The following is a 27,575-nucleotide window of genomic DNA, read 5'->3' as shown; positions in this document are numbered from 1 at the left end:
CCTTTGCGCCCACAAGAATCAAAGTGCAGCCTACCTTGAATACCTTCTTAACTCCCGCTTATGTCCTTTGACTATTAGTAGTTCAGATTCTTGTAGAGAGCTTAAGCTTGCAATAAATCTTTACACCTATGTGACCCGCCGGGATCTCCGGAATTCCCTGGTGTTTGACAATCCTTACTTTTAACCAAATCTTGCCCCTCACTGCAAAAAATAGGCTGCCAACCTTGCATAACTTTTCATAGCCTGATTCTTTGCCCTTCAATAATTGGACAGCAACTCCCATAATTCAGTATAGGATGATGGGCTACAATTACCCTCAGGTAATAAAGATAGTCCTTGACCAACAACCAATCACTTAGCAACTATTCAAAGTTGCGATGCATCAAAAAATGGCATTTATGACCCAGTTTTGAAGTTCCGACAGCTGGGGGCCCCTGTAGTCATTTAAGTACATTTGGGGCATTCAGCAACTGGCCCAAGTTTATGGTTGTTTGCGATGTCCCGGTCACATGACTGCAATTTTCAACTTTGAGGCCTTTGGTGCTGAGCTTGGTTGTTTTCTTGCAAACGTTTCATTACCCAAACTAAGTAACCATCGGGAAGGAGATATAGAAGTATATAGAAGTATATAGAGATATAGAAGTATAGCCAGCCACACAAACGGGCTGAAGAACAGTTTTTATCTGTGAGTTGTCAGACTCCTGAATGAGAAATAACATAACTATGTAGTATGATGAACTGCAGGGCCGGTGCAATGTGTAACATGTTCACACTGGTGCAATAGGACTGGGTGTTTCGTTAATATGATTTATTAGGTTAGGGATTTTCTGTCTTCACTGTGAGTTTATTTATTTATTTTATTTATTTATTTTGTCACAACAATATATGTAGGTATCATACAAAAAGATTATATAGTATATAAACACATATATGAGTAAATATAAGGAGGTATAAGCATATATATAGGAAGAAGAAAAGAAAAACAATAGGACAGGAACGGTAGGCACGTTTGTGCGCTTATGCACGCCCCTTATGGTCCTCTTAGGAATGGGGTGAGGTCAATAGTAGAAAGTTTTTGGATAAAACTTTTAGGATTATGGGAAGAGACCACAGAGTCAGGTAAAGTATTCCAAGCACTGATGATTCTGTTACAGAAGTCATATTTTCTGCAATCTAGATTAAAGCGGTTGACGTTAAGTTTAAATCTATTAGTTGCTCTAGTATTATTGCAATTAAAGCTGAAGTAGTCTTTAACAGGAAGGACATTACAATAGATGATTCTGTGAGTTAAGCTTAGGTCTTGTCGAAGGCGATGGAGTTCCAAGTTTTCTAAGCCTAGGATTTCAAGTCTGGTGGGATAGGGTATTTTATTGTTTTCAGAGGAATGGAGAACTCTTCTTGTAAAATATTTCTGGACACGTTCAATTGTATTGATGTCAGAGATGTGGTGAGGGTTCCAAACAGGCAAGCTGTATTCTAGAATTGGTCTAGCAAATGTTTTATATGCTCTGGTTAGTAGTGTGATGTTTTTGGAAAAGAAGCTACGCAAAATTAGGTTTACAACTCTTAGAGCTTTTTTTGCTATGTAGTTGCAGTGGGCTTTGGCACTTAGATCATTTGACATGAAAACTCCAAGGTCTTTAACGGGATGGGGGTCGTCTGTAAGGTAATGTCCATCTAGTATGTACTTAGTTTTTGGGTTCTTTTTTCCTATATGTAAGACTGAGCATTTGCTGGTTGAAATTTGGAGCTGCCAATTTTTAGACCAAGCGGTTAGATGATCAAGGTCGTTTTGAATGATAGAAGTATTGTCTGTGGTGTTAAATAGTTTGACATCATCAGCAAAGAGAACACAATTACTTGAGATATGGTCACAAAGATCATTAATGTATAGTATAAAGAGTGTTGGTCCAAGGACGCTGCCTTGAGGAACGCCACTCTTGACAGGAACAGGATTTGATAAAGCATTGCCAATTTTGACCACTTGTTGTCTGTTAGACAGAAAAGCAGATATCCATTTGTGGAGGGGTCCTGAGATGCCATAGGATATTAGTTTTAGGAGAAGTTTATCGTGTACTACTGAGTCAAAAGCTTTGCAGACGTCTATGTAGATTGCATCTATTGATTTGCCTTGATCAAGATTTGAAGTCCATATGTTTTTGCAGTGGTGAAGTTGTAAATTACATGATAATTTTTTCCTGAAACCAAATTGTTTGTTGGAGAGTAGGTTGTTGGTTACTAAGTGTGAGGTAATGGATTGGTTGATGATAGATTCCATGACTTTGCAGGTGACGCAGCAAAGGGAGATCGGTCTGTAGTTTTCGACTAAGCTGGGGTCTCCTTTTTTGAAGATAGGGATGACTGTGGTGTATGGTGTTGGGGGGGGTGCACTGAGGGAGTGCAACCAATCTCATTGTACATATGTTGTGCATTGACAATAAAGATTACTTATTATTATTATTATTAACTTCTCTGAGCTTGGTTGTTTTTTTGCAGTTCATTTCTGTTATAGTTTCATTACTAGACATTTAGACACTTAAAAGAAATTTCATTGCTAGTACTGATGATGTTATCTAGTTTGGGTAATGAAAGCCAGCACCAAAGACCCTAACCCTTTCATCCCTGAACTACAAATATTCTCCATTATGGGGAATTGCTTTTATCTCCAGCAAAACAATTCCATTGCAGACAATGGGTTTGTTAACAACCAAGGTGATTTGTTTAACAACAGCGGCAAAAAAAGTCACAAAATTGGGGTTGGTCATGTGATGACCCACTTAAGTGGCATAATATACAACCATAATTCTGAGCTCAATTACAGCCATAAGTTAAGTACCACCTGTACTGTTGACTGTCTCACAGGGCAGTTGTAAGTTATTGAGATGACATATGGAAATAGTTCCAATGCAATTTGAATCCCATACATTTACATTCCAATTTACAGTTCTGACTCTAAATCTAATTAAAGTGCTGCCTTTTAAATTGGTGTGGCAATGAATTAATACATTAATTGCTCTACTTTATCTTTAGATTTCCAGATGAATGAGACTTGGGTATCGTTTGAGCTGCATGAATTTCAGTTAAATACCTCTCAATTTACACAAAAATCCCTTAGTCAGGAAGGGAGGACTATGAAAAGGACATTCCTAAAATGTCCATTTTGCGCCATCTACTGGTCTGCTGGGATTCTGTAGGCCATCGAATAAGCATTGTATTTCCTCAGTCCAATGTCACATCTGAATCCTGATCAATTGTACTTTTAAACATGTATATAAACATCTATAATAATCTGCTTAGTTGAAGAAAGACGGCATAAGTCAGATGAAGTTGTTTGGAGACATGAGAATGTAACTTTTCTCCACTTATGACTCTAACTTTGTTGCTTGTATCCTTACGATTTATACTGATATTGTTTCCTGATTGCTTATTTGTAGCCTATGACTGTCATTAAGTGTTGTATCATTAAGTGTTAAATTTGTACCCTATGACTATCATTAAGTGTTGTAAGTGTTGTACCTTGATGAAGGTATCTTTTCTTTTATGTATACTGAGAGCATATGCACCAAGACAATTTCCTTGTGTGTCCAATCACACTTGGCCAATAAAGAATTCTATTCTATTCTAACTTTTCTCTAGAGTCAATCAACAGTCCTTTCATTTATTAATACAATACCTTAATACAATTGAGTGTGTCCAGAAATATTTCACAAGAAGAGTCCTCCACTCCTCTGCTCACAACAAAATACCTTATGCCACCAGACTTGAAATTCTGGGTTTAGAAAATTTAGAACTATGCCGCCTTCGGTATGACCTGAGTATAGCTCATAAAATCATCTGCTACAATGTCCTACCTATCAATGACTACTTCAGCTTCAACCACAACAGTACACGAGCACACAATAGATACAAATGTAAAGTGAACCGCTTCAAACTCAATTGCAGAAAATATGACTTCAGTAACAGAGTTGTTAATGCCAGGAATCCACTACCAGACACTGTGGTCTCATCCCAAAACCCCCAAAACTTTAACCTAAGACTGTCTACTGTTGACCTCACCCCATTCCTAAGGGGTCTTTAAGGGGTGTGCATAAAGTGTTCCCTTTAATTGTATTCATTTTATGTATTCAACTCATGCTTATACTTATATAGATAATCTAATATATACTTGACAAAATAAATAAATAAAATAAATAAAATTTGGCAACACTTAGATCAAGATTGAGGAACCTGTGACTCACCTGATGAATAATAATAATGAAGAATATACAACTGATAATTGAGGGACATTAGGAATTACAGTGTAGTAGCAATGCCATACAGTGTATTGAGGCCACAGATGCTATTTTGATCTCACGAGATATACTTTTGAAATGCCACTTAGTTGATAAAAACCAGTTTTTATGCCAGTCACGAAAAAAAAAAAGGAATACAGATTATTATGAACATAAAAAGGGAAATCAAAGCTAGAAGAGATCAGAAGAGCTAGACATGCAAAATAACACAAAGCATTTACAGCCATGTAATTGCAGCCGCTCAGTGATGCGCCTGGATTCAGGGTAAGACGGTACCAAGTGGTAAATGATGATATCACAATGCAAGGTTGTCTTCTTGGATCTGTCTGATTGTGCCATCATATGTATGTATACGGCTTGCATCATAGCACCTGTTTCACCTGACAAAATCTTCGGACTCTGTGGGCTTGGATGATTTAACTCTTCTTAAGGCAGTTTTTTTTCAGACTTGACAACTTCAGTATCTGTGAATTCCATGGATTCCTGCGAGTCAAAATCCACACATCTTAAATGAAAGGTCCTTGGTGTTCTCTGAGCTTGGTTGTTTTCTTTTAGACATTTCATTACCAAAGTAGGTAACGTCATCAGTTTGCTAATGAACCATCTGCAAGGGAACAATCAAGTTCAGAGAGCATCAAGGACCTCTCATTTTAACACTGAGCTACAAATATTCTCCTCTATCGATAACACATCTTAAAGTTGACAAGTTTGAAAATAAGGACTGAGTGAGTGGTCATTCTACCTCTACCAGACATTCCATGACTTATCCATCTACAAACCCATCATGACACTTTAATATATTTTAAGTTCTACTCGCATGCAGGTATTTAACCCAATTCATCATATAGGTATCCTCTGACATACGATCACAATTGAGCATCTAATTCTTTATGCTAAGCAAGGTGAAGTTTGCTCCACTTTATGACCTCTTTTGCCACAGCTGTAAAGTGAATCACCGCCCTTAGTTAACTGAATCATCCAGTCATTAAGTAAACGTGGCTTCTCCCATTGACTTTGCTTGAAGAAGCTGGGTGGGTGGGTTATAAATGGTGATCACATAGACATGGGAAAGTGCAACTGTTCATAAATATGTCAGTTGCCAAGAGCCCAAATTACATGACTATGGGGATGCTACAGTGGTCATTAAGTGTGAAAAAGGCCACAAGTCACTTTTTTCAGTGCGACTGTAACTTTGAATGGTCACTAAATGAATGGTTGTAAGTCGAGGACTATCTGTCAGATATCCTGATTGAAAGTCATTTCTCTTGGCATAGTGCTGAAGAGGTCTTGATGAAACCTTTACACTGAAACAAATTGGAGTGGTTTCTGGCTCATGTTTAGTGGCATTCCCCAGCGACAAATTACAAAGTGACATTTATGCAGCCCTAGTTTGTAATGGAGGGTAAGAAAATATTCTGCTCCCACTACAGTATATTGATTGAATGTGGGTAACAAGCCAGGTGCTGAATCATCAGGATGGATTAATCAGCAGTTTTTGGAAACAGAGATTACAGATTCTCATTTTCCTCTTTTGATGAGCCTGACAATCTGCCTTTTCTCAGTCAGAGATGTCAGTCTAATTTAATTAGACTGATGGCTACCCAATGTTTCAATAAGGCTTACAATATTAGTGACCTAAAATAGCCTCCAAAATATATTTTGTTACATTTATAAAAGGATTTCCAAAGAACACAGCAAAAGTCTAAGTAATGAATTGATACTGACCTATTCGTTAAATATGTTCCATGCTGCTTTTCAGCGAAGACTGCAGAGCAGCAGATGGAATTAAGAGACTGAAATGAAAAATAAATGCGTTGTCGATCGATCACAGAATTGAATAAGCAGAACCAAAAACCAGCAAAAGATGCAGATCAATTACCAGATTAAAATCAGATAATGGACAGGCCTTCACCACTAAATCGATCAGCTAAATTTGCCTGGAGCTGTAAAGTCAGCAAATTTGGGGTTAGGCAGGCTTACCTCAAAATGATATTTCAGATATGGATTGTCAGCTTTAGAAGAGTGTCCAATAGTGAAGACAAAGACTTAGTTCGTATTTCTTCATCCTATATACAATGATGATTTGACCCTGCATCCGTGATGGCTTGGTTTTATGCACGGACTAGATTAATATAACTGTATTGACAATATAAACTACGATTAAATTACTGGCTTAGCATTATGTGATTATTACCAACACGCAGACTAGGCTTGTGTAGGAGATTGTGCTCTTTCACAAACTAGGTTTCATGCAGTTCATAATAAAGAGAAGCAACATGTAGAACTGGGCCAGAAAATGTCGGATGGAAAGTAGCTGTTTAATGTGAATCATACAATGACTATAGCCAGTCTCACTTGGCAATTTGTTTGCCTATTGACAATGTAAATATCTGTATAGAATGTTAACTGAAGTTTCTGAAATCTGCTAAAGAAATTTTACACATATCACAGCAGTTTTGTGCCTTCTAATGACAAAATTACTACAAGATTATGTTGGTTGGGTGAATCAGGAGTAAACTGGAAATATAATTGAGATGAAGGGAGAATATGTAATGCTAGAGCCATTTGTGACCTATTTATACCAATATTAACATTATAGTATACCTTGCTGTTGTTTTCTAGCTTTAAGAACTAATGGTTCTCCCATAGCCATCTTTCGAATTGGAGCAATTGCAATTTAATTTCTGTTTACTAGTGCCTTGTAAAAGTCAGACAGAATTTGGATTAGGGGCCTAAAACTGTTAAAATCATGGAGTCTGATACTACAGTATGAATATAAATTATTTTATCTGTCGAACACCTTGTATCGTCATTCTCATGCTTTGTAGGCCAAACACTACTTTTATTTTTTTGATGTATCATGTGTACAGATGGGAATGCTTAGAAGAAACTCTATCTAAGAGACCTCAAAAATGTCCTGTCAGTAAAGACTGACACCATAATCCACCCACAATCCATCAATAATCTCCCACCCTGGATTTTCAGACACATTAACCTCTAGGGTTAACCATTATAAATGGGAAGAAAGTCCATTTGTGTTACAACCTATTTGGTCCTCACGTAGCCTCCCTTGCGTTCTCTCCCTGACAAGTGTTCAGTTTAAATACTTCCTGAACTACCCCACGAGAACAAGAAGTTATTGCAGAGTCAGTCAAGTCCTCCTTTATGACAGCCTCAGTGTTTGAATCGGTATACAATTTATATTGTGTTTGGATTGAATTATGGGAAAAAAGGGAAAGAAATGTAGACAGACAGGATTAAAAAAAGTAGTAAAATAGCCTTTAACAAACTATGTTACTATGGGAAACAAGCCAATTTATCTATTTGGTCACCTGGATTTGAATCCGATGATGTTCTCCATTGTGTTCGAAGAGGACCGTGACATCTAACAGGTTGTGAGCTCTCCACAATGTGTCCACAGGTGGCTGGTAAGGCCTATACAGGCATAATTTGTGCCCGTATTTGAATCTGCTGCCTATCTGAACTTCTCTTTAGAATTTTACAACGTATGTTCCCTGCCCTGGTGATTATTACTGTTATGAAAATTTTCAAAACAAAACACTTAAAAATGGGCAAAATAGGAGGAAAGAATGTTACATATACTCACTGCCTTGAATTATTTATAAAAATAATAAAGGCAGAATAAAAAAACAAAAAAACTGTAAATTGTGATATGTCAACTTGCATCCAACAGGGGGCGTCAGCATCCATCCAATAAGTATAAGGGCAACTGCGCTCCGTGGATTTAAATATGTTTGGTGGTCAGGACTTCAGTATAAATAGATAAAATGTTCACACACCAGTTTGCTGCTTTGGATAACTAGCTGAAATGCTAAACCAGTATTAAAATTTGAGTTGATCTTCATGGAAAAAGGCATTTACTTGCATATGAAACCTAGATGAGAATAAAAGCATTCCATCAGAACATGATAGAAAACGAAGAGTCTTTTATTATTCCAAATGCATTTCAATTCAGGGTATATCAAATATTTCATAATTATATACAAATGTCCAGGGGAGAATGTCATCTATCTGTAAATGGTGAATCAGTTTATAACTCAGTATGTATTTAAATCCATGCAACCAGGTGAATCACGGTTCAGTTACTCATGCTTTAATATGCTCTATGAACAGGTTTATGCTAAAAAAGGTTACTCACAGTGATTAATCCATGCCACCAACCCTTTCTCTATAATTCTGGTATTAGATGCAGTCTGGTTTTCATAAGTATTTGCTGCCATTTCATAGTTCAATTTCTCATGATCTCCTACTTTTGCAGAAAAACACAAAATCAACCCAACCAGATGAGAGTCAGTGGCAGGTAAAAGATGTCCCTACCTTTGCACACTGAGAGAATTCATTGGGGGTGGGGGTGGGGGAGGCAGTAATGATTATATTTTCCCTGAAGGACAAATATTTCTAGAAGTGGTTCCTTATAAAGAAGTAACATTTTGCAATACTAAATTTTCAGAAATTATGAAAAAGAAAATCTAGCTTTCCCTGTTTTAAGCTTCCTCAAGGTCAGAGAACCAGAGAAATCTTGCTTAGGGTTATCGCATTCAGACTAATCAACATTTTCCCAGCAATGTCACTCCTGCACTACCCACACTGAATGCTTTCCCAGCCAAAACAGATTCGGAATAACTTGGAAGATTCAATGCTATGGGAATGGGGAACTTTGATTTCTTCACAGCCAAGAAACAATCAAATATATTTAGTAATAATAGCAGTAACGGAGTTGGAAGGGACTTTGGAGGTCATCTAGTCCAACCCTCTTGTTCTGTTTCCCTTCCCCCAATACTCCCAGCAAAGAGTCCGTCAGAGGCCTTCCTTTTTTTTCCCTTTTATTTACATAGATACATGTCCTGGCCACGTCTACCCACGGGCCTGCCAAGTTTCTGGAGATAACGAGGAAATTATAGATAAGGCCAGAATTACTCACGAATATATTCTTTCCTCCATTGAAATAGTTAGCTCGCGCCAATTCATTAGCTCGCGCCAACTCATTACTTTGTCCAAGACAAAAAACCAGGAAGTCCCGCCTCCTATTTATAGTCTCTGCAGATGTCACTGCATGACAATTATGACTTGGCTTTGTCCCAACTCTTCCGCTGCTGCGCACGGCGATTACGTCTACGTGACCTTGCATCGCTCCAAAACTGTTCTTGGGGCGTTGCCAAATCAGAAGGAGGCTCCATGGAATCAGGCTGTGCCGGCCCCTCCCCATCCCTTTGAGTGGGTGCCAGGGAGGGAAAGGGCTCAAGAGAAGCAGGGCTGGCCAGGTCTTCTCCCTCACTTTCTGAATCATCCGAGTCCAGGAGTCCGGGTCCAGGAACCTGGGTCACAACACCTCTGCTCACGCAGAAGACCTATACTAGTGATTCGAATCACTGAACTGCCGACCTTTCTGATCCACAAGCTCAGCGTCTTAGCCACTGAGCCATCTAGCCAGGTTATTTAACCGGGCGCTTCTTATTTAGAAGAGCTTATAATTGAATAAAACTGTAGTAGATGTGACCAATCCTTGTGTGACTTGTGGCCAGTCACATTCTCTCAGTCAAACCTACCTCACAAAATTTCTTGTTTGAAAAAAGTAGGGAGATATGGACACTATTTCCAGCACCTAGAAGAAACCATGATTACAGATTTAATGTGTAAATAAACTGAACAAATACAGAGTTGATATGTTTAACACCCACCTGCAAAGTAATAAAGGCTGCATTTATAAGAAACCACTAGTTCCTACTGGTCCTTCAGGGAAAACGTAATCATTATGGCCTCTCTCTTTTTGTCAATGCATTCTCTCAAGTGTGTAGGTAAAGACATCTTTTCTCTGTCATTGATACTTGTGTTGAGTATCTAATGCCCCACAGTTCAGATTTGTTCTTGATATACATATGCACAGTTGCATACACACTGCATGGAATTTGAGGCAGTGTAAATAAGCCTTGATATACTTCTCACAAAAGCTGATTATTTTGAAGTCCTTGCTAGAAATCAGAAAGCTGAAGAAGGAAGAATAATATGGTTATATGGTATTATTTCTCTTTCTTCTCCTTTGAGGTCCTTTTGTTAAGAATTAGGGGAGAAAAGAAAAAAAGTAATCAGACTTTTTACCCATCAACCTCTGAATCACTCTCTTCAGCTTTCTGTGGTAGCCTTTTAATGCTAATGATTAAGTCAACACTAAGCAACTGAGCTGCACACTGAAGCACTGAAGCTACTAAGTGATATTTACAAGAAATTGATTCTAGAAGCTTTTGATTTGGCAAAAGCTCCTTATTGCTTTTGAGGGCACGGGTAACTTGGAGACAGAGCTGAGGAAAGGCATTCCTTTTTTGTGTCATGCAGAGTGTTTTTGGAATACTTAGCAATACATCAGCAAGAATAGAACAAATGATGGATATATTGGACGACTGGCATTGTTTTGCATGGTTAGATAGATAGTAATGTAATAGGATTTCAAAGAGCCCTCCTACTGGCAGAACTGATCCCACTTCTATGCAAGAGTCAGAGTAATTCTGATTACCCCTTTGATCGTTCTCCTCATCTTTAAGCAGCCTGGCACAACTGGCAGTACTAACTTGCAGCTGTACATTTTTATTGACTGTATTAAAATTAAAAGCAGGCTGTTTATCTTCAAGAAGTTCATGCTCAGTCATTTGCAACCTTTCTTTTTGAAATTTGGGTTTTAAAGAAGCTATTTGACAGCCAACTAAGTCATCGTCCCTTTTCTGGAATAATGAGCTCTTAATGCCATGCATCAAATCAAAAGAAGGCATGACTATGGCTGAAGAATTATAACTGGATGAATGCAGTAACTTTTTATCTACTACAGAAAAAGATGCAGAGTGTTTCTCCATTTTAAGCCCACAAGGTGTAAGATGCTTGGTGTTGGTTTCAAGTTTTCTCCAATCATCGTGTTCCTGAAATAATGGCTGATGGGGAGGTGAATGTTGCTGAGTTTTATTCAGGCTATTCAGAAGATTGTGATTTTCCAATTCTGAGTCACAATTCGGAGGAAGATGAATTGCTGTAAACATTTGCTGTAGCATTTTGAATGCTTCACGAAAAGCAGAAGCATGTTGCTCCGTAACTCCATGCACTGGTCCACAGAGAATTACACAATAAAGCTGGATGGTAGAGGTTTTCGCAAAGCCAATGTGAACAAACCTTTTGGTTCCAAGGTGGAAGGGCTGGCAAAATTTGGCTACAGCCGTTTGAGTGATTTCATGGCTAATATTATCCAAAGACGGTTTGAAAGGTGAAATTCCGGTAATCTTGCAAATAAGAGAGATTTCCTCTGTTAACAAGCAATCTACAATAGATATGCCATTATTTTTGCCGTAGCGATGAACAATATCATGCTGTTTTACACCTGATAGTATTACTTTGATGTCATTATCTTGCATATGCTGTAGAAGGGTTTTAGTTCTTTTTGTAATCCAGGTTTCTGATGCCTTGAATTGACCCTCAGCAGTTACGACAACTTCTATACCCAACTCAGATAGAGAGGAGTGAATAGGTTCTGTTATTATTATAATTCTTTTATCACCATCTGCAGGACAGTAGATGGCAAAGTCTCGGTGAAGTAGTAAGCCATCTAGGATCCTGGAATCTGAAAAAGGAAGGCCTGTCACAGTGGTATGCAGTTCTGCAAAACATTCATTCACCAAGTATAATGCCTCTTTCTGGTTTTTACCTGCTGTGACTTTGAAGTAGAAATCGCATGTCAAATGAGTTAGAAATGTTTGTCTATTACTTCCTACTTTCCCACAAAAATAAGGTTCTAGCACTAACTCCATATTCCGTCTTGTATCTGATTCAGAAGCAGAAAAGATTGACCAAAAATGTTTCTTAAGGTCCTGTGTCATTATATGGTCAAGGATGTTTGTTTGGATCTTCACAAGAAACTGGGAAATGTGTTTCAAACTGCAATATTTCTCTTGATCTCTTCTATTAAATTTTTCAAACTGTCGTAGTAAATCAGAGAGTAGAATGATAAAGGTTTTAGCGCCATCTCCAAACAAATTGCAGTGTGTAGAAATGCATCCTATCATAATTCTGTCAAAACCAAAGAAAAAAAACAATTGTAAACTTAAAAAACTGTTTATTTCAAACATCTAAAGTATCTAAAACTCTCCAATTTCTGTCCAAAAGACAGGCCCATATATATATATTTATATATTTGTTTTCTGAGGTTTTCACGGGTGTTTGTATAAAGGTCTTTGGTTGTTCGGGTTTTCTCCCGTGTAAAATTGGAAGTGTCTTGGCGACGTTTCGACGAAGTCTCATTCGTCATCTTCAGGCTTCAGCTTCGTGCTTCTGGGAGCAATGTGTGATCGCAGCTGTTTCTTCCTTTTAACTGCTAGTGGGGGTTTGAACTGATTGGGTGGGAGCTTGGCTGTGCTCTGATTGGATGGGGGTTTTTCTGTGCTCTGATTGGATGGGGGTGTGTCCTGTGTTGGTGGGGGCTTGGTTGTGCTCAGTCTAGTCTGTGCTGCAGGGGGATTTGAGCTGGTGAGCTGCATAGCTGTTGTTTGACTTCGTGATCGTGCTACATCTTCATAGTGGGTGTCAGTCTGCTGGATGTATGGATTGGAGGGGTTTGAAATGGCTAATGTTGCAGCTGCGGTCTTCTGGTCCTGCAGCTGCGGTCTTCTGGTCCTGCGGTCTTCTGGCAGCTGCGGTCTTCTGGTCCCTAGAAATTTGGCTAGGTTTTGTAGAGGTGAGCCTATGGAGCTGACTATGGGTCTGAGTGGGGTTCCTTCTTTGTGTATCTTGGGGAGGCCATAGAGCTTAGGGCATCTGGATGATTTCTCTCTGGGAATGATTCTTTGTTGGATTTCTTCGCTGATGGGGGAGGCTTTTATTTTGGAATCCACATCCAATGGATTCCAAACAAATAAGATTACCAAGCTAATCCAAAAAGAACCCCCCACTAAAATCCAAGACAGAGAACAAGAAAACGGCACAGCCCTCCTCCCATATATAAAAGGCACCACAGACAGAATCAGCAAGATCCTCCACAAACACAACATCAAGACAGCATTCTGCACAAACAGAAAAATATCCACCATGCTAAGAAACCCCAAAGACAAAATTGAGTTAGAAAATCAAGGAGTATATGAAATCCCATGCACCGCCTGCCCCACCACATACATTGGACAAACCAACAGAAGAATAAGTGCACGCATTGAAGAACACAAGAACTCATTCAAAAAAGAGGAACCAACTTCTTCCCTGGTCCAACACTTTAAAGTCACAGGACATGATATTGACTTTAAAAAGACCAGAACTATCGCCAAAACTGAACACTTTAACAACAGAATAATCAGAGAAGCCATTGAGATAGAAAAACGCCCACACAGCATGAACAAACGAGATGACACCTCCCGCCTACCAGCCATTTGGAAACCTGCCCTTATTGACAAACGAGTCCCTAACATGAGGAATGACACCAGACCCACACTCACAAGGTCCACACAGGATGTCACCACCGCACATCCACCCAGAAAGCAGACCCAAACCCACACTGATCATGAAGCACGACCAAGGACCAGAAGCCAGACCGCAGCTGCAACATTAGCCATTTCAAACCCCTCCAATCCATTCATGCAGCAGACTGACTTCCAACTATGAAGATGTAGCACGACCACAAAGCCAAACAACAGCTATGCAGCTCACCAGCTCAAATCCCCCTGCAGCACAGACTAGACTGAGCACAACCAAGCCCCCACCAACACAGGACACACCCCCAGCCAATCAGAGCACAGAAAAACCCCCATCCAATCAGAGCACAGCCAAGCTCCCACCCAATCAGTTCAAACCCCACTAGCAGTTAAAAGGAAGAAACAGCTGCGATCACACATTGCTCCCAGAAGCACGAAGCTGAAGCCTGAAGATGACGAATGAGACTTCGTCGAAACGTCGCCAAGACACTTCCAATTTTACACGGGAGAAAACCCGAACAACCAAAGACCTACATACAAACACCCGTGAAAACCTCAGAAAACATATATATATGACACTTCCAATTTTACGCAGGAGAAAACCCGAATAACCAAAGACCTACATATAGAATTTTATTGGCCAAGTGTGATTGGACACACAAGGAATTTGTCTTGGTGCATATGCTCTCAGTGTACATAAAAGAAAAGATACGTTCATCAAGGTATACGTTCATCAATATAATAATATTATATATATACATATATACATATATACATATATATATACATATATATATATATATATATATATATGTAGGTCTTTGGTTATTCGGGTTTTCTCCCGCGTAAAATTGGAAGTGTCATATATATGTTTTCTGAGGTTTTCACGGGTGTTTGTATGTAGGTCTTTGGTTGTTCGGGTTTTCTCCCTCGTAAAATTGGAAGTGTCATATATATGTTTTCTGAGGTTTTCACGGGTGTTTGTATGTAGGTCTTTGGTTGTTCGGGTTTTCTCCCGTGTAAAATTGGAAGTGTCTTGGCAACGTTTCGACGAAGTCTCATTCGTCATCTTCAGGCTTCAGCTTCGTGCTTCTGGGAGCCATGTGTGATCGCAGCTGTTTCTTCCTTTTAACTGCTAGTGGGGGATTGAACTGATTGGGTGGGAGCCTGGCTGTGCTCTGATTGGACGGGGGGGGGGGTTGTGCTCTGATTGGCTGGGGGTATGTTTGGGTGGGGGCTTGGTTGTGCTCAGTTTACTCTGTCTTGCAGGGGGATTTGAGCTGGTGAGCTGCATTGCTGTTGTTTGACTTCGTGGTCATGCTACATCTTCATAGTGGGTGTCAGTCTGCTGGATGTATGGATTGGAGGGGTTTGAAATGGCTAATGTTGCAGCTGTGGTCTTCTGGTCCTTGGTCGTGCTTCATGATCAGTGTGGGTTTGGGTCTGCTTTCTGGGTGGATGTGCGGTGGTGACATCCTGTGTGGACCTCGTGAGTGTGGGTCTGGTGTCATTCTTCGTGTTAGGGACTCGTTTGTCAATAAGGGCGGGTTTCCAAATGGCTAGTAGGTGGGAGGTATCATCTCGTTTGTTCATGCTGTGGGGGTGTTTTTCTATCTCAATGGCTTCTCTGATTATTCTGTTGTTAAAGTGTTCAGTTTTGGCGATAGTTCTGGTCTTTTTAAAGTCAGTATCATGTCCTGTGACTTTAAGGTGTTGGACCAGGGAAGAAGTTGGTTCCTCTTTTTTGACTGAGTTCTTGTGTTCTTCAATGCGTGCACTTATTCTTCTGTTGGTTTGTCCGATGTATGTGGTGGGGCAGGCGGTGCATGGGATTTCATATACTCCTTGATTTTCTAACTCAATTTTGTCTTTGGGGTTTCTTAGGATGGTGGATATTTTTCGGCTTGTGCAGAATGCTGTCTTGATGTTGTGTTTGTGGAGGATCTTGCTGATTCTGTCTGTGGTGCCTTTTACATATGGGAGGAGGGCTGTGCCGTTTTCGTGTTCTCTGTCTTGGATTTTACTGGGGGGTTCTTTTTGGATTAGCTTGGTAATCTTATTTCTTTGGAATCCATTGGATGTTAGTACGTTAGTGAGATTGTGTAGTTCGGTTTTTAGGTGTTGTTCGTCAGCTAAGCATTTTGTTCTGGAGATGAGTGTCTTGGCTACGGAGTTGATCTGTGCTGGGTGGTGGTGTGAGAGTGCGTGCAGATAGCAGTTTGTGTGTGTTTTCTTCTGGTAGATGGTGTGTCCTAGGGAGCCATTGGGTTTCCTGTAGACTAAGACATCCAGGAAGGGAAGTTGGTTGTTAACATTGTTGTACCTCAGAAAACAAATATTGCACCTCTACGGGGAGGAAATCCACCATCTGACCAGGACCTATGAAAAATAGTCTACAGGAAACCCAATGGCTCAACAGCTGCAGTCACACATTGCTCCCAGAAGCACGAAGCTGAAGCCTGAAGATGACGAATGAGAATTCGTCGAAACATCGCCAAGACACTTTGAAAAGACTGTTTTGTTTGGAACTACCAGAGACTATGCAGAAAAACAGATCTTGAGGAGTTGTTGAATAATTAAATAAGAATTTAAATATAAGATTTCATTCAAAACAGAAGAGAGGGATTGGGAAAGCAGGGAATCAAATATTTGGCAACAATTATTAGCATCCTGGGAAGCATTATTTCCTAGACTGCTTTGGTGTAGTATACTGTGACACAGTATGTCACAGAAGTGAATACACCCCCTCACATTTTGTAAATATTTAAGTATATTTCATGTGACAACACTGAAGAAATGACACTTGACTACAATGTAAAGTAGTGAGTATAAATATATATAAGTATAACTTGTATAACAGTGTAAATGTGCTGTCCCCTCAAAATAATGCAACACGCAGCCATTAATGTTTACACTCCTGGCAACAAAAGTACACCCCTAGGTGATAATGTCCAAATAGGGCCCAACTTTCCAAATACCTGTTTTCCCTCCCTGGTGTTATGTGATGTATTAGTGTTACAAAGTCTCAGATGTGAAGGGGGAGCAGGTGTGTTAAATTTGGTGTTATCGCTCTCACTCTCTCATATTGGTCCCTGGAAGTTCAACATGGCAATGAACTCTCTGAGGATCTGAAAAAATGAATTGTTGCTCTATATAAAGATGGTCTAGGGCCTAGGCTATAAGATTGCCAAGACCCTGAAACTGAGCTGCAGCATGGTGGACAAAACCATACAGCGGTTTAACAGGACAGGTTCCACTCAGAACAGGCCTCACCATGGTCGACCAAAGAAGTTGAGTGCCTGTGCTCAGAGTCATATCCAGAGGTTGGCTTTGGGAAATAGATGTATGAGTGCTGTCAGCATTGCTGCAGAGGTTGAAGGGGTGGGGGGGTCAGCCTGTCAGTGCTCAGACCATATGCCGCACACTGCATCAAATTGGTCTGCAACGCTGTTGGCCCAGAAGGAAGCGGGTCTGTGTGGTTCAGACTGCTAAGACAGTCTGTTATTAACAGCAGCTGCTTGCAATTACTGCAGGTACAAGTCCCACCAGGCCCAAGGTTGATTCAGCTTTCCATCCTTTATAAGGTAGGTAAAATGAGGACCCAGATTGTTGGGGGCAATAAGTTGACTTTGTATATAATATACAAATGGATGAAGACTATTGCTTGACATAGTGTAAGCCACCCTGAGTCTTCGGAGAAGGGCGGGATATAAATGCAAATAAAAAAAAAAGCCTCTTCTAAAGATGATGCACAAGAAAGCCCGCAAACGGTTTGCTGCAGATAAGCAAACCTAGGACATGGATTCCTAGAATCATGTCCTGTGGTCCGTTGAGACCAAGATAAACTTATTTGGTTCATTTGGTGTCAAACGTGTGTGGCGGCAACCAGGTGAGGAGTACAAAGACAAGTGAAGCATGGTGGTAGGAATGTCATGGTCTGGGGCTGCACGAGTGTTGGCAGCACTGGGGAGCTACAGTTCATTGAGGGAACCATGAATGCCAACATGTACTGTGACCTACTGAAGCAGAGCATGATCCCCTCCCTTCGGAGACTGGGCTGCAGGGCAGTATTCCAACATAACGACTCCAAACATAACTCCAAAACGATCACTGCCTTGCTAAAGAAACTGAAGGTAAAGGTGATGGACTGGCCAAGCATATGTCCAGACCTAAACCCTATTGAGCATCTGTGGGGCATCCTGAAACGGAAGGTGTGCAAGGTCTCTAACATCCACCAGTTCCGTGACGTCATCATGGAGGAGTGAAAGAAGAGTCCAGTGGCAACCTGTGAAGCTCCGGTGAACTCTATGCCCAAGAGGGTTAAGGCAATGCTGGAAAATAACGGTGGCCACACAAAATATTGACACTTTGGGCCTCATTTGGACATTATCACTTAGGGGTGTACTCACTTTTGTTGCCAGCAGTTTAGACATTAATGGCTGCGTGTTGCATTATTTTGAGGGGACAGCACATTTACACTGTTATACAAACTGTATACTCACTACTTTACATTGTAGCCAAGTGTCATTTCTTCAGTGTTGCCACATGAAAAAAATATAGTTAAATATTTACAAAATGTGAGGGGGTGTACTCACATCTGTGACATACTGTATGCAGCCCAAAGGCTGTTCTGGTAGGTAGAAACAATAGCAGCAATGACAATACTGCAAAGTCCTCAATCAAATATATAATGTACAGGAGGGACTTTGTGTTCCAGTTGCAGGCATTTCCAGGTCTTTAAATAGCTTCAAAGCGGCTAGTGTGGTAAACTAGTTTTTTTTTTTACTATAATACATTAATTTTTATTATTCATATTTGAATGCTATCTAAAGTCCTATGGAATTAAGCAGCTATAAATTATATTAAGGAAATAAATAAACAATACTATATAGTTCGACACTGTTTTAAGAAAATATTTTCTATATTAGCCCAGAGTCGCTTGATAGAAAGCATATAAATTTAATAAATAAATAAATAAATTGATACACACATACATTTGGAGTCTTTTGCTTTAGTTAAAAAAGATGACTAAGAAAAAATAGCAAGCTCTTACAATTTTTGCCTCCGGCAAGCATTAAATTATAGGTAATAGCTAAACCTAGTATTAAGCTTTCTCCATGAGAAAGGAAGAGGTTAACCTGTACCTTGTAAGTAGAGATGGTGAAATTACTTTTAGGTCAGCTCAGTCTCTAGAGCTGGATCTTGTGTGACAACATTGTCCATTCCTGCTTTTGAGCAGGAAGGATTAGTTTGTGTGAGTACATGTTATATTGCTCAATGGCTTTTTCATCATGTAGTGATAAATCTCATCTTTCTTTCCATCTTTGGAGGCAGAATAATGTATTTTAGATCTATATATCTCCATGAGAGTGGTAAAAATAAAAATTAATGAAGAATTGTGAAGTCCTTGGCGCTCTGAGCTTATTTTTTATTCACAGACTTTTATTACCTAACTAGATAACATTACTGCTGATGATTCAGTTTTGAGTTATATATATATATTTCTATTAATAAAGAATATAAAAACAAAAAGCCTTTGTTTATTGAAAATATTCTTTTCTCATTGGTGTGAAGCAATCTTCCCAAAGGTCTGCCTCCAAGGCAAAGGGCGGTTAAGAAATATGGAATATAAATAAATAAAATATATTACTACCTGGGTTTATTAATCCTATTTTTCTATTGCGATTGTATGAGTTTATGGCTTTGTATGTATGATTGGAGCAGCACAGGAACAGTGTAAAATGATGCTCAAACAAGACACTAAATGTGTGTGAACTCCTAGTTCACACAGCATATTTATTGTGATTCAGTTAATCAATTTACTCAGCTAAACTTTCTAGGTTGCATGGCATAACCATGTTCAAACACATAAAAATAAGTTTTATAGAGAATATAGTGTACTTTAATATATACTTGGGTTGCATACTAAAAATGATTCCTATGTGACTGAGAAGGACGAGTGAAGCAAATTCAATTAATAGGCAAACATTTCATTTGCATGCCATGAGACATATCATTAATCTAGTCCCAGGTTTGCATCACAGGAGAGGATAAAATGTGGTTAGCCAATTCTGGTTCAGAACTCAGCTGAAACTAAAATAACAACAATGCTGCAAAAATGATTTGCCTGGTTTTGGCTTAACTAGAATCATTTTTAAATCATAGTTTGTGATACAAAGCGTAGGAGAAAGGAAGGCTCAGCATCCGCTGACCTTCAGGTGCTACACATTTCAAAACAGGATGAGGGAAGAGCAATTTCCCTGGTCCTATTTGAACTCTCAACAACTTTCAATGCCACTGGGCATAGTATCTTCCTAGATCAGGGCTGTCATACGCAGGCCATGCCCACCCTAGCTCCGTGATTGGGAAAATCACCGTGAAACGTCACGTGACAGCAACGTGATGCAGTGAATTTGTCACCCATATTCTAGACCATCGTGGGTGGACTGGAATGGGGGATATTTTCTTACAGATGCTCTTCTCCGCCTTGAAGGTGCAGTTACAGCCAAAAGAGGGACTCTCCACTTCCAAATTCAGGTCTTGCTTGATCAGAAGGCAACTCTCACAAGAAGGGCTTTTGCAAAGTTAAACCTAGTATGTCAACAGTGGCCATTCTTGGATCGGGAAGCCTTGCTCACAATCTCTCACACCCTAATCATCTCCCAATTGGTTTACAGTAGTGAGTTCTATAGAGTTGTCCATAAAAAACATTTGGAAATACTATCCCAGGCAGAGATGGGAGATACTTGGCACTATCCAATGGCTTCTGGCAAGATTCAAGATAACAAGTTTCACTTTGGTGGCCCTACATGACTTTGATCTGATCATTTAACCTGCTATGGGTATTCTCTGGATCAACTCACTCTTGGCTCCATCCTTACTCAACTGCCTTCTGATGGAACTTTTTCTGTATCTTTCCTCCCCACACTTTCCAACTAGGAAGTTGAAATCCTGAAAAGATCAGATCTTTCTAACCTTCCTGAACTTCGGGAAATCTGACAAAACTTTTCTGGAGGGGGGCACACTATGCCTGAAGGTGGAGTTCACCACTGCATGGCTTTTGTACTTGTTTTGTACTTGTTTATTTTGATATTTTTACGACCGTTTGGGTTTTACAGATAGTCCTCAACTTATGACCACAATTGAGCCCAAATTTTTTGTTGCTAAGTGAAACTGTTAAGTGAGTTTTGCTTCATTTTACAACCTTTCCTGACAGTTTTTAAGGGAATCCCTGCACGTGCTAAATTAGTAACATGGTTGTTAAGTGAATCTGGCTTCCCCATTGACTTGACTTGTTAGAAAGTCACAAAAAGGAATCACATGACTCCTGGGACACTGCAACCGTCATAAATATGAACCAGCTGCCAAGCATCTGAATTTTGATCCTGTGACCATGGGGAAGCTTCAATGACCGTGTGAAAAACTGTCGTCCTTTTTTTCAGAGCCACTGTAACAGTCACTAAATGAACTATTGTAAATTGAGGATTACCTGTATTTTATTTGTGGGGAGTTATAATACCACATTCTATTTTAGGAGGAGACTGTTAGCTTCAGAACTGGACGATCTATCACTGATACAAGAATAGAATAGAATAGAATAGAATTTTTTTATTGGCCAAGTGTGATTGGACACACAAGGAATTTGTCAATAATAAATAAGCCTCGCCGTCTCCTGTTCTTGTACTATGCTCAGCCAAGCCCCAGGCCAGGCAGCTCTCTGCTCCGCCATGGGCTGCAAAGAGAACTTTACTAGGTGGCTAAGATGCTGAGCTTGTCGACCAGAAAGGTTGGCAGTTTGGCGGTTCCAATCCCTAGTATAGGTCTCCTGCGTGAGCAGGGGGTTGAACTAGATTAGCAGTCACAACTGGTGGTCCGTGGCCCACTGGTGGTCCGCGAGAAAATTTTGGTGGTCCACAGAAATTTTTTTGGCGTTTTTTATATTGCACTAAATCAGGGGTCCTGAAACTACGGCCCCTGGGACAGATGTGTGCAATGAATGTTTGTGTTGCTGCAGAGAGTCTCCCCCTTTGGGGTCTTTTTGTGTGGGTCAGAGGGGGGCAGAAATTCCAACTTGGGGTCTGCTTCAGCCTCCTGGTGCAGGGCTTTGGGTGAAGGCTGAAGGGAAGTGCCACTGGTGGCGAAGAACCGGAGGACCTTGTTCCAGTGGAACTGCACCATGGCCTGGAACTGGCTGATCATCTCAGCCCACTGAGCCTCCAGGCGCCTGTACCTGGCTTTGCACTCCCACAGGTTTTCCCTCAGCTTGGAAAGCCTATGCTCCTAGTCCTCAATGAGGTGCTTCTACTGAGCTTCCTTCTCGGTCAGATCCAAGTTGAACTGAGCTGTTTTGCCAACTCTTTCTCTTAGCTCCGATTCCTGCTTCCTGCTGGGGCCCTAAGGAGCCCAGGTGGGAAGAAGAGGGGCAAATAGAGGCTAACAAGGCACCCCTCGATATGAGTGACATTTGAGTTGGCCACGGCCACCCAGCCAGTCATTAGGCAGATCTTATTAGTGGTCCGCGGGATTTAAAATTATGAATTTAGTGGTCCTTGACGTCCGAAAGGTTGGTGACCCCTGGACTAGATGCCCTCCAAGGTCCCTTCCAACTCTGTTACTGAAAAAAAAAAAGTTCGACCCGAAAGCGGGTACCTGGCGGTTGGCGAGTCCACATTCAGGGCCTCCAGCACCCGCCGTCCGTCTCGGGAAAGCAGGACCTCCCCCGTGGGGCGGGTGAGCAGAACCTGTCCTCCTTGAGGGCCGAGAGACCCGCGGACGACCCCCGCCAGGGCCGCGGCTTCCTGGGCCAAGCGCCCCAGCTCCAAGCGGGCCGCGGTCGCCATGGCAACGGCGGCCCGACCTGGTCCAGCCGAAGCGCGAGACCCGCTGACAGTGACGTCACCGCCCTCCGCGCTCGTCTTTGGTGGGATTTGGAACCATTCGGCGGAGTTGATTGGTGGAGCTTAAACCGTTTTTTCTCCTCCCTCCCCACCCCCCGTTTAATTCGCCGGAGCGTAGCTGCTCGTGAAGGAAGTCAAAGCCTTCCTGTTTGAGGCAACGAGGGCTACCTTTGCCCCTTTCTCTGGAATAACGTTGTGTGTGTGAGGGGGAAGGTTTTCCTCAACTATGGAGGAGCCGTTTTCGAGAATGGCTTCAGTAAACAGCCTCCCCTCCCCGTTCCTCTAAAGCAGGGGTCTCCAACCTTGGCCACTTTAAGCCTGGTGGACTTCAACTCCCAGAATCCCCCAGCCAGCAAAGCTGGCTGGGGAATTCTGGGAGTTGAACTCCACCAGGCTTAAAAGTGGCCAAGGTTGGAGACCCCCCCTCTAAAGAATATTGGGGGAAGAACATCTTTTAGGAAATCCCGAAATACCCTGAGGCGATTCTCGGGAGGAGCGCATCCCCACCCTCCGTGAAGCTCAAGCCCCTTTTGAGGGGTTTCGAGGTGGGGGGGGATGCCCAGCGCGAAGTCTCCGTCCCCACGGCAACCAAAGAGCCCTCCGCTCGCGCGCTCACAACGTCACATCGCACTAGGCTCCTGAGGAACGGCTAACCCCGCCTCCTTCCCCTTCCGATTGGCCGGAGCTTCATAAGGCCATCTCGGCATAGCGCCACCGATTGGCCAGGCGGGGCTGAGCCCCGGAGAGCGCGGCGCGCCAGAGGAGTTTGGAAAGGCGCGGGTGATTAGCATAAACCCCGCCCCTCTTCTCATATGGCCTCCGCGCTGCCCCTCCTTCCCGCGGTCGCTGCAGCGCGATCCTTCGCCGGCTTCTCCTTGGAGCATCCTCGGCCGCCCGGCGCACCATCGTTGCGGGGAGCCGGTTGGGAGCCGGGGCGAGCTTTACGGAGGAAGACGACGAGCCTTGACCAGGGACCCAGAATCACCTTCTTCTTCTTCTCCCGTTTTGGGGTGGTTGGAGCGGGGGGAGAAAAAAGGGGGCGCAACCTCATCCTGGAGCAACGGACAGAAGACGCAAATCGCCTTTTGCGCTTTTGGGGGCGCATCGGAGACGTGAGGGCGGGGGAGGCTGGAGAAACCCCCCCACCTCGTCCTCTCATTCAGCCTTCTGTAGATGTAGGTATGTAAAACCCTCTACAAGTCTGGGTCGTTATGCGGGCTTGCTTCCTCTCCATCCCTATAAATGCGGGGTTGTTTTCCCCTCCCTCCCCAGCTTTGGACTACTTTTCCATCATCCCCAGCCCATACGGTCAGGAACCTGGATGGGACCAGCCGGAATGGTGGTAGTGGTGGGAATCTATGGAATCCAACCTGATGCTTTCCATCGTGGCCAAAGGGCTGCGCCCCCCCCCCCCCGCACCTGGTTTGAATGACAGCCGTTCTACTTTTGTTTTTTTTTGTTTTTAAATCTATTCTCTTTTTTTCTTTCAGGATCTTTTCAAGTATTTAGAAAGAAGAAGGGGAAAACCCATCAGGATGGACTGCAGCACTTTTCTCATACTGGCTTGACTGGATGTTTAGTTTTTTAAACAAGCACGGGGCAGGCCGGTTATTTTAGCTGCCACTCTTGATGAAGGGTCAGGCACCGTAAAACTTATATATAAATTATTCAAGAATAAGAAATAAGTGGTACTGTTTCTCGAGGTACATCCATTATTTTGACAAGAGTATCTGCATTCAGATATTGGTGTGGGAGTTTTGTGACCAAAAAGGAATTTTGAATCAAATGTGTGGTACATAAATACCAGTAGGATAGGGTGAATGAGTCTTATACATAATTGCAGTTTATGGACATACGCAAAGGCATTTTGAGTGAATGTGTGGTGGAAGAAGTTTCTAGCTTTCTATTTATGCTGGGTCAAAAACACCTTTTGTGTTCTTATTTGACCAAACTAGGGATCCTTGAAAGCTAGGTTTCCTCACACTATCCTTTGATTTAGGAAATGTAACAAGAATCTTCTTTATTCTTAAGCAAGATGAAAAACTGTATTTGACAGTATTCTTCATAGCCTCTGCTAAAACAAGTGTTGGAAACCTGTGCCCTAAATGGCATACTGTAGTTTTGTTAGACTGTGGTTAGCATCCCGGGTGGAGTAGGACAGTTTTGTGTCACAAAATGGTTCTTCATGAAAGACAGCGCTCCTGCAAACGCCTTGAAGTTTCCTGACTGCTTTGACTTTTCATATACGTGCCTTTTTTTTTTTTGGTTGATCTTTATAAAATCTTTTAAGCAATTTTGTACATTTTTGGACATATAAAAACAGAGCACTCACAATGTGGACTTTTCTGGGCATTGCTTCCTTTATCTATGTCTACAAAAAATGTGGAGATTTGCTGAGTTATGCCAACAAGGAGGTGCTTATTTCCACGATGGTGTTTTTTTCTCTTGGCTTGATGCTCTCTTATTGGTACCGATCGTGGGGACCCCAGCAGCAGAATAAGCAGCAACCTCATTGTGGAATGTTTTCCAATTTCCTTGCTGCCTTGCCATTTGTTGGCTTTTTCTGGACTAAATCCCGCACTGATTCCATGGAGAAACTGCAGCCAAAGACCAGGAAGGTATGCTCTATTTTATATTTATTTTTATTTGGGGATGGATAAAATACATAGGATGGCTGTGAAAATACTATTACAGATTTCTGTGTTCCAGATGGCTTCTCATGAATTTTACTGCAAAATTAAAATTGAAGAAACCTCATCAGATTTTAGATGATTTTGCTGCTACAGAAGTGTTAAATTACATAAAAAACTCAGCTTTGAAATTTTATCTTGAATTTACAGAATGTGTCTCAGTTATATAATTCTAGGATTTCAGATCCCAGCCAATTATTTCAGCTTGCTAGGACGAGGGCTACAACTATGGAATAACAGGCATATTCTTTTGAAATTTCAGTTATGCACACAAAGCAGCTACTGTACTAGACTACCTATTTAAATTTACTTACAAGTAAATCCCCTTGGCTGAATTTGCCACAAAGTAATCACATTTTAACTTAGTTGTGTTTTCAATTATCATTCAATATCATGTATTGTATCAATTCAGTAAATTATGGTTATATTTATTTATTTATTTATTTATTTATTTATTTATTTATTTATTAAATTTTTATACCGCCCTTCTCCCGAAGGACTCAGGGCGGTGTACAGCCAAAATAAAACGAAATATATACAGTTAAAACAACATTTAAAAAAAGCAAATTATAAAGGCTGATAATTAAAAATTTAGATTTAAAATTTTAAAATATTAAGAAAACCCAATTAAAATTCATCGCTAATTATGCCAGTCCCGCTTTAATGAATAAATATGTTTTGAGCTCACGACGGAAGGTCCGAAGATCAGGCACTTGACGCAGGCCAGGGGGAAGTTCATTCCAGAGCATCACTGCCCCCACAGAGAAGGCCCTATTCCTGGGGGCTGCCAGCCGACACTGTTTGGCGGACGGCACCCTGAGGAGACCCTCTCTGTGAGGCATCGGGTCGGTGGGAGGCAAAAGGTAACAGCAGGCGGTCTCGGTCCTAAGCCATGGAGCGCTTTAAAGATGTTAACCAAAATCTTGAAGTGCGCACCGAAGACCACAGGAAGCCAGTGCAGGCTACGGAGCAGCAATGTCACATGGGAGCCACAGGCGGCTCCGTTACTACTCAGCGCGGCCGCATTCTGGACTAACTGCAGCCTCTGGGTGCACCTCAAGGGCAGCCCCATGTAGAGAGCATTGCAATAATCCAGCCTAGATGTAACCAGAGCGTGAGTGACCATGCATAAGGCATCCCGGTCAAGGAAGGGATGCAACTGGCGAACCAAGCGAACTTGGTAAAGCCCTCCTATTTTGTTCATCAAAAGACAGCCGCCCACGCAGGAGCCCGCCCAAGTGGCGAACCACCTCCTTTGGGGCCACTAACTCGCCCCCAACAGTCAGCTGCGGATGCAGCTGACTGTACCGGGATGCCGGCATCCACAGCCACTCCGTCTTGGAGGGATTGAGCTTGAGTCTGTTTCTCCCCATCCAGACCCGTACAGCTTCCAGGCACCGGGACAGCACTTCGACCGCTTCGTTGGGGTGGTCCGGGGTGGAAAAGTACAGCTGAGTATCATCAGCATACAGATGATAACTCACCCCGAACCCACTGATGACCTCACCCAGCGGTTTCATATAGATGTTGAACAGGGTAGGCGAGAGAATCGACCCCTGAGGCTCCCCACAAGTGAGGCGCCTCGAGGACGACCTCTGCCCCCCTGTCAACACTGTCTGCAACCGGTCAGAGAGATAAGGAGAAAAACCACCGATAAACGGTGCCCCCCACTCCTAATCCCTCCAACCGGCGCAGCAGGATACCATGGTCGATGGTATCGAAAGCCGCTGAGAGATCTAATAGGACCAAGGCAGAGGAACAACCCCTGTCCCTGGCCCTCCAGAGGTCATCCACCAACGCGACCAAAGCCGTCTCCATGCTATAACCGGGTCGGAAGCCGGACTGGAACGGGTCTAGATAGACAGCTTCCTCCAGGTGCCGGGGAAGCTGCCATGCAACCACACTCTCTACAACTTTCGCCACAAAGCGAAGGTTGGAGACTGGACGATAATTTCCCAAAATAGCTGGGTCCAGGGAAGGCTTCTTGAGGAGAGGTCTCACCACCGCCTCCTTCAAGGCGGCGGGGAAAACCCCTTACATCAAAGAAGCATTTATAATCCCCTGGATCCAGCCTCGTGTCACTTCCTGAGCAGTCAGCACTAACCAGGAAGGACACGGGTCCAGTAAACATGTAGTTGCATGTAACCTCCCCAGCAACCTGTCCACGTCCTCGAGAGCCACAGAATCAAACTCATCCCAAATAACCTCAACAAGACGTGTCTCTGTCATCTCGGCTGGATCATC

At 42.0% G+C, this 27,575-nt stretch overlaps 2 protein-coding genes across 7 annotated transcripts in view; one reads left to right on the top strand and one right to left on the bottom strand.

Annotated features, from left to right (window-relative positions):
* Positions 1-22,639, bottom strand: part of BBS10 (Bardet-Biedl syndrome 10) — an 87,591-nt gene extending 64,952 nt beyond the window's left edge. For 3 of the 5 annotated variants that reach the window (XM_058176777.1, XM_058176776.1, XM_058176774.1), the window contains exons 1-5: positions 22,394-22,639; positions 9,643-12,356; positions 8,452-9,064; positions 7,625-8,187; positions 6,018-6,085 (exon numbers count right to left, since the gene is read on the bottom strand). In XM_058176777.1, coding sequence (XP_058032760.1) covers positions 10,406-12,356; positions 22,394-22,584 — 2,142 coding nt within the window. In that variant the 5' untranslated portion in view covers positions 22,585-22,639 and the 3' untranslated portion in view covers positions 6,018-6,085; positions 7,625-8,187; positions 8,452-9,064; positions 9,643-10,405. Of the gene's footprint in view, positions 1-4,095; positions 4,897-6,017; positions 6,086-7,624; positions 8,188-8,451; positions 9,065-9,642; positions 12,357-21,233; positions 21,316-22,393 lie in introns of those variants that run through there. The other 2 variants (XM_058176778.1, XM_058176773.1) reach the window with 2 other exon arrangements.
* Positions 22,640-23,495: 856 nt separating this feature from the next.
* SQLE (squalene epoxidase) overlaps positions 23,496-27,575 on the top strand; it is a 38,720-nt gene continuing 34,640 nt past the window's right edge. The window contains exons 1-2 of one of the 2 annotated variants that reach the window (XM_058179137.1): positions 23,496-23,816; positions 24,132-25,259. In XM_058179137.1, the coding sequence (XP_058035120.1) occupies positions 24,975-25,259 (285 nt within the window). In that variant the 5' untranslated portion in view covers positions 23,496-23,816; positions 24,132-24,974. Of the gene's footprint in view, positions 23,821-24,131; positions 25,260-27,575 lie in introns of both variants that reach the window. The other variant, XM_058179136.1, reaches the window with a different exon arrangement.

This window comes from Ahaetulla prasina, chromosome 3, assembly GCF_028640845.1.
Source record: "Ahaetulla prasina isolate Xishuangbanna chromosome 3, ASM2864084v1, whole genome shotgun sequence".
Lineage (NCBI taxonomy): Eukaryota > Metazoa > Chordata > Lepidosauria > Squamata > Colubridae > Ahaetulla > Ahaetulla prasina.
The sequence above is the reverse complement of the archived record's forward strand: the minus strand, read 5'-3'. Positions and strand labels throughout refer to the sequence as shown.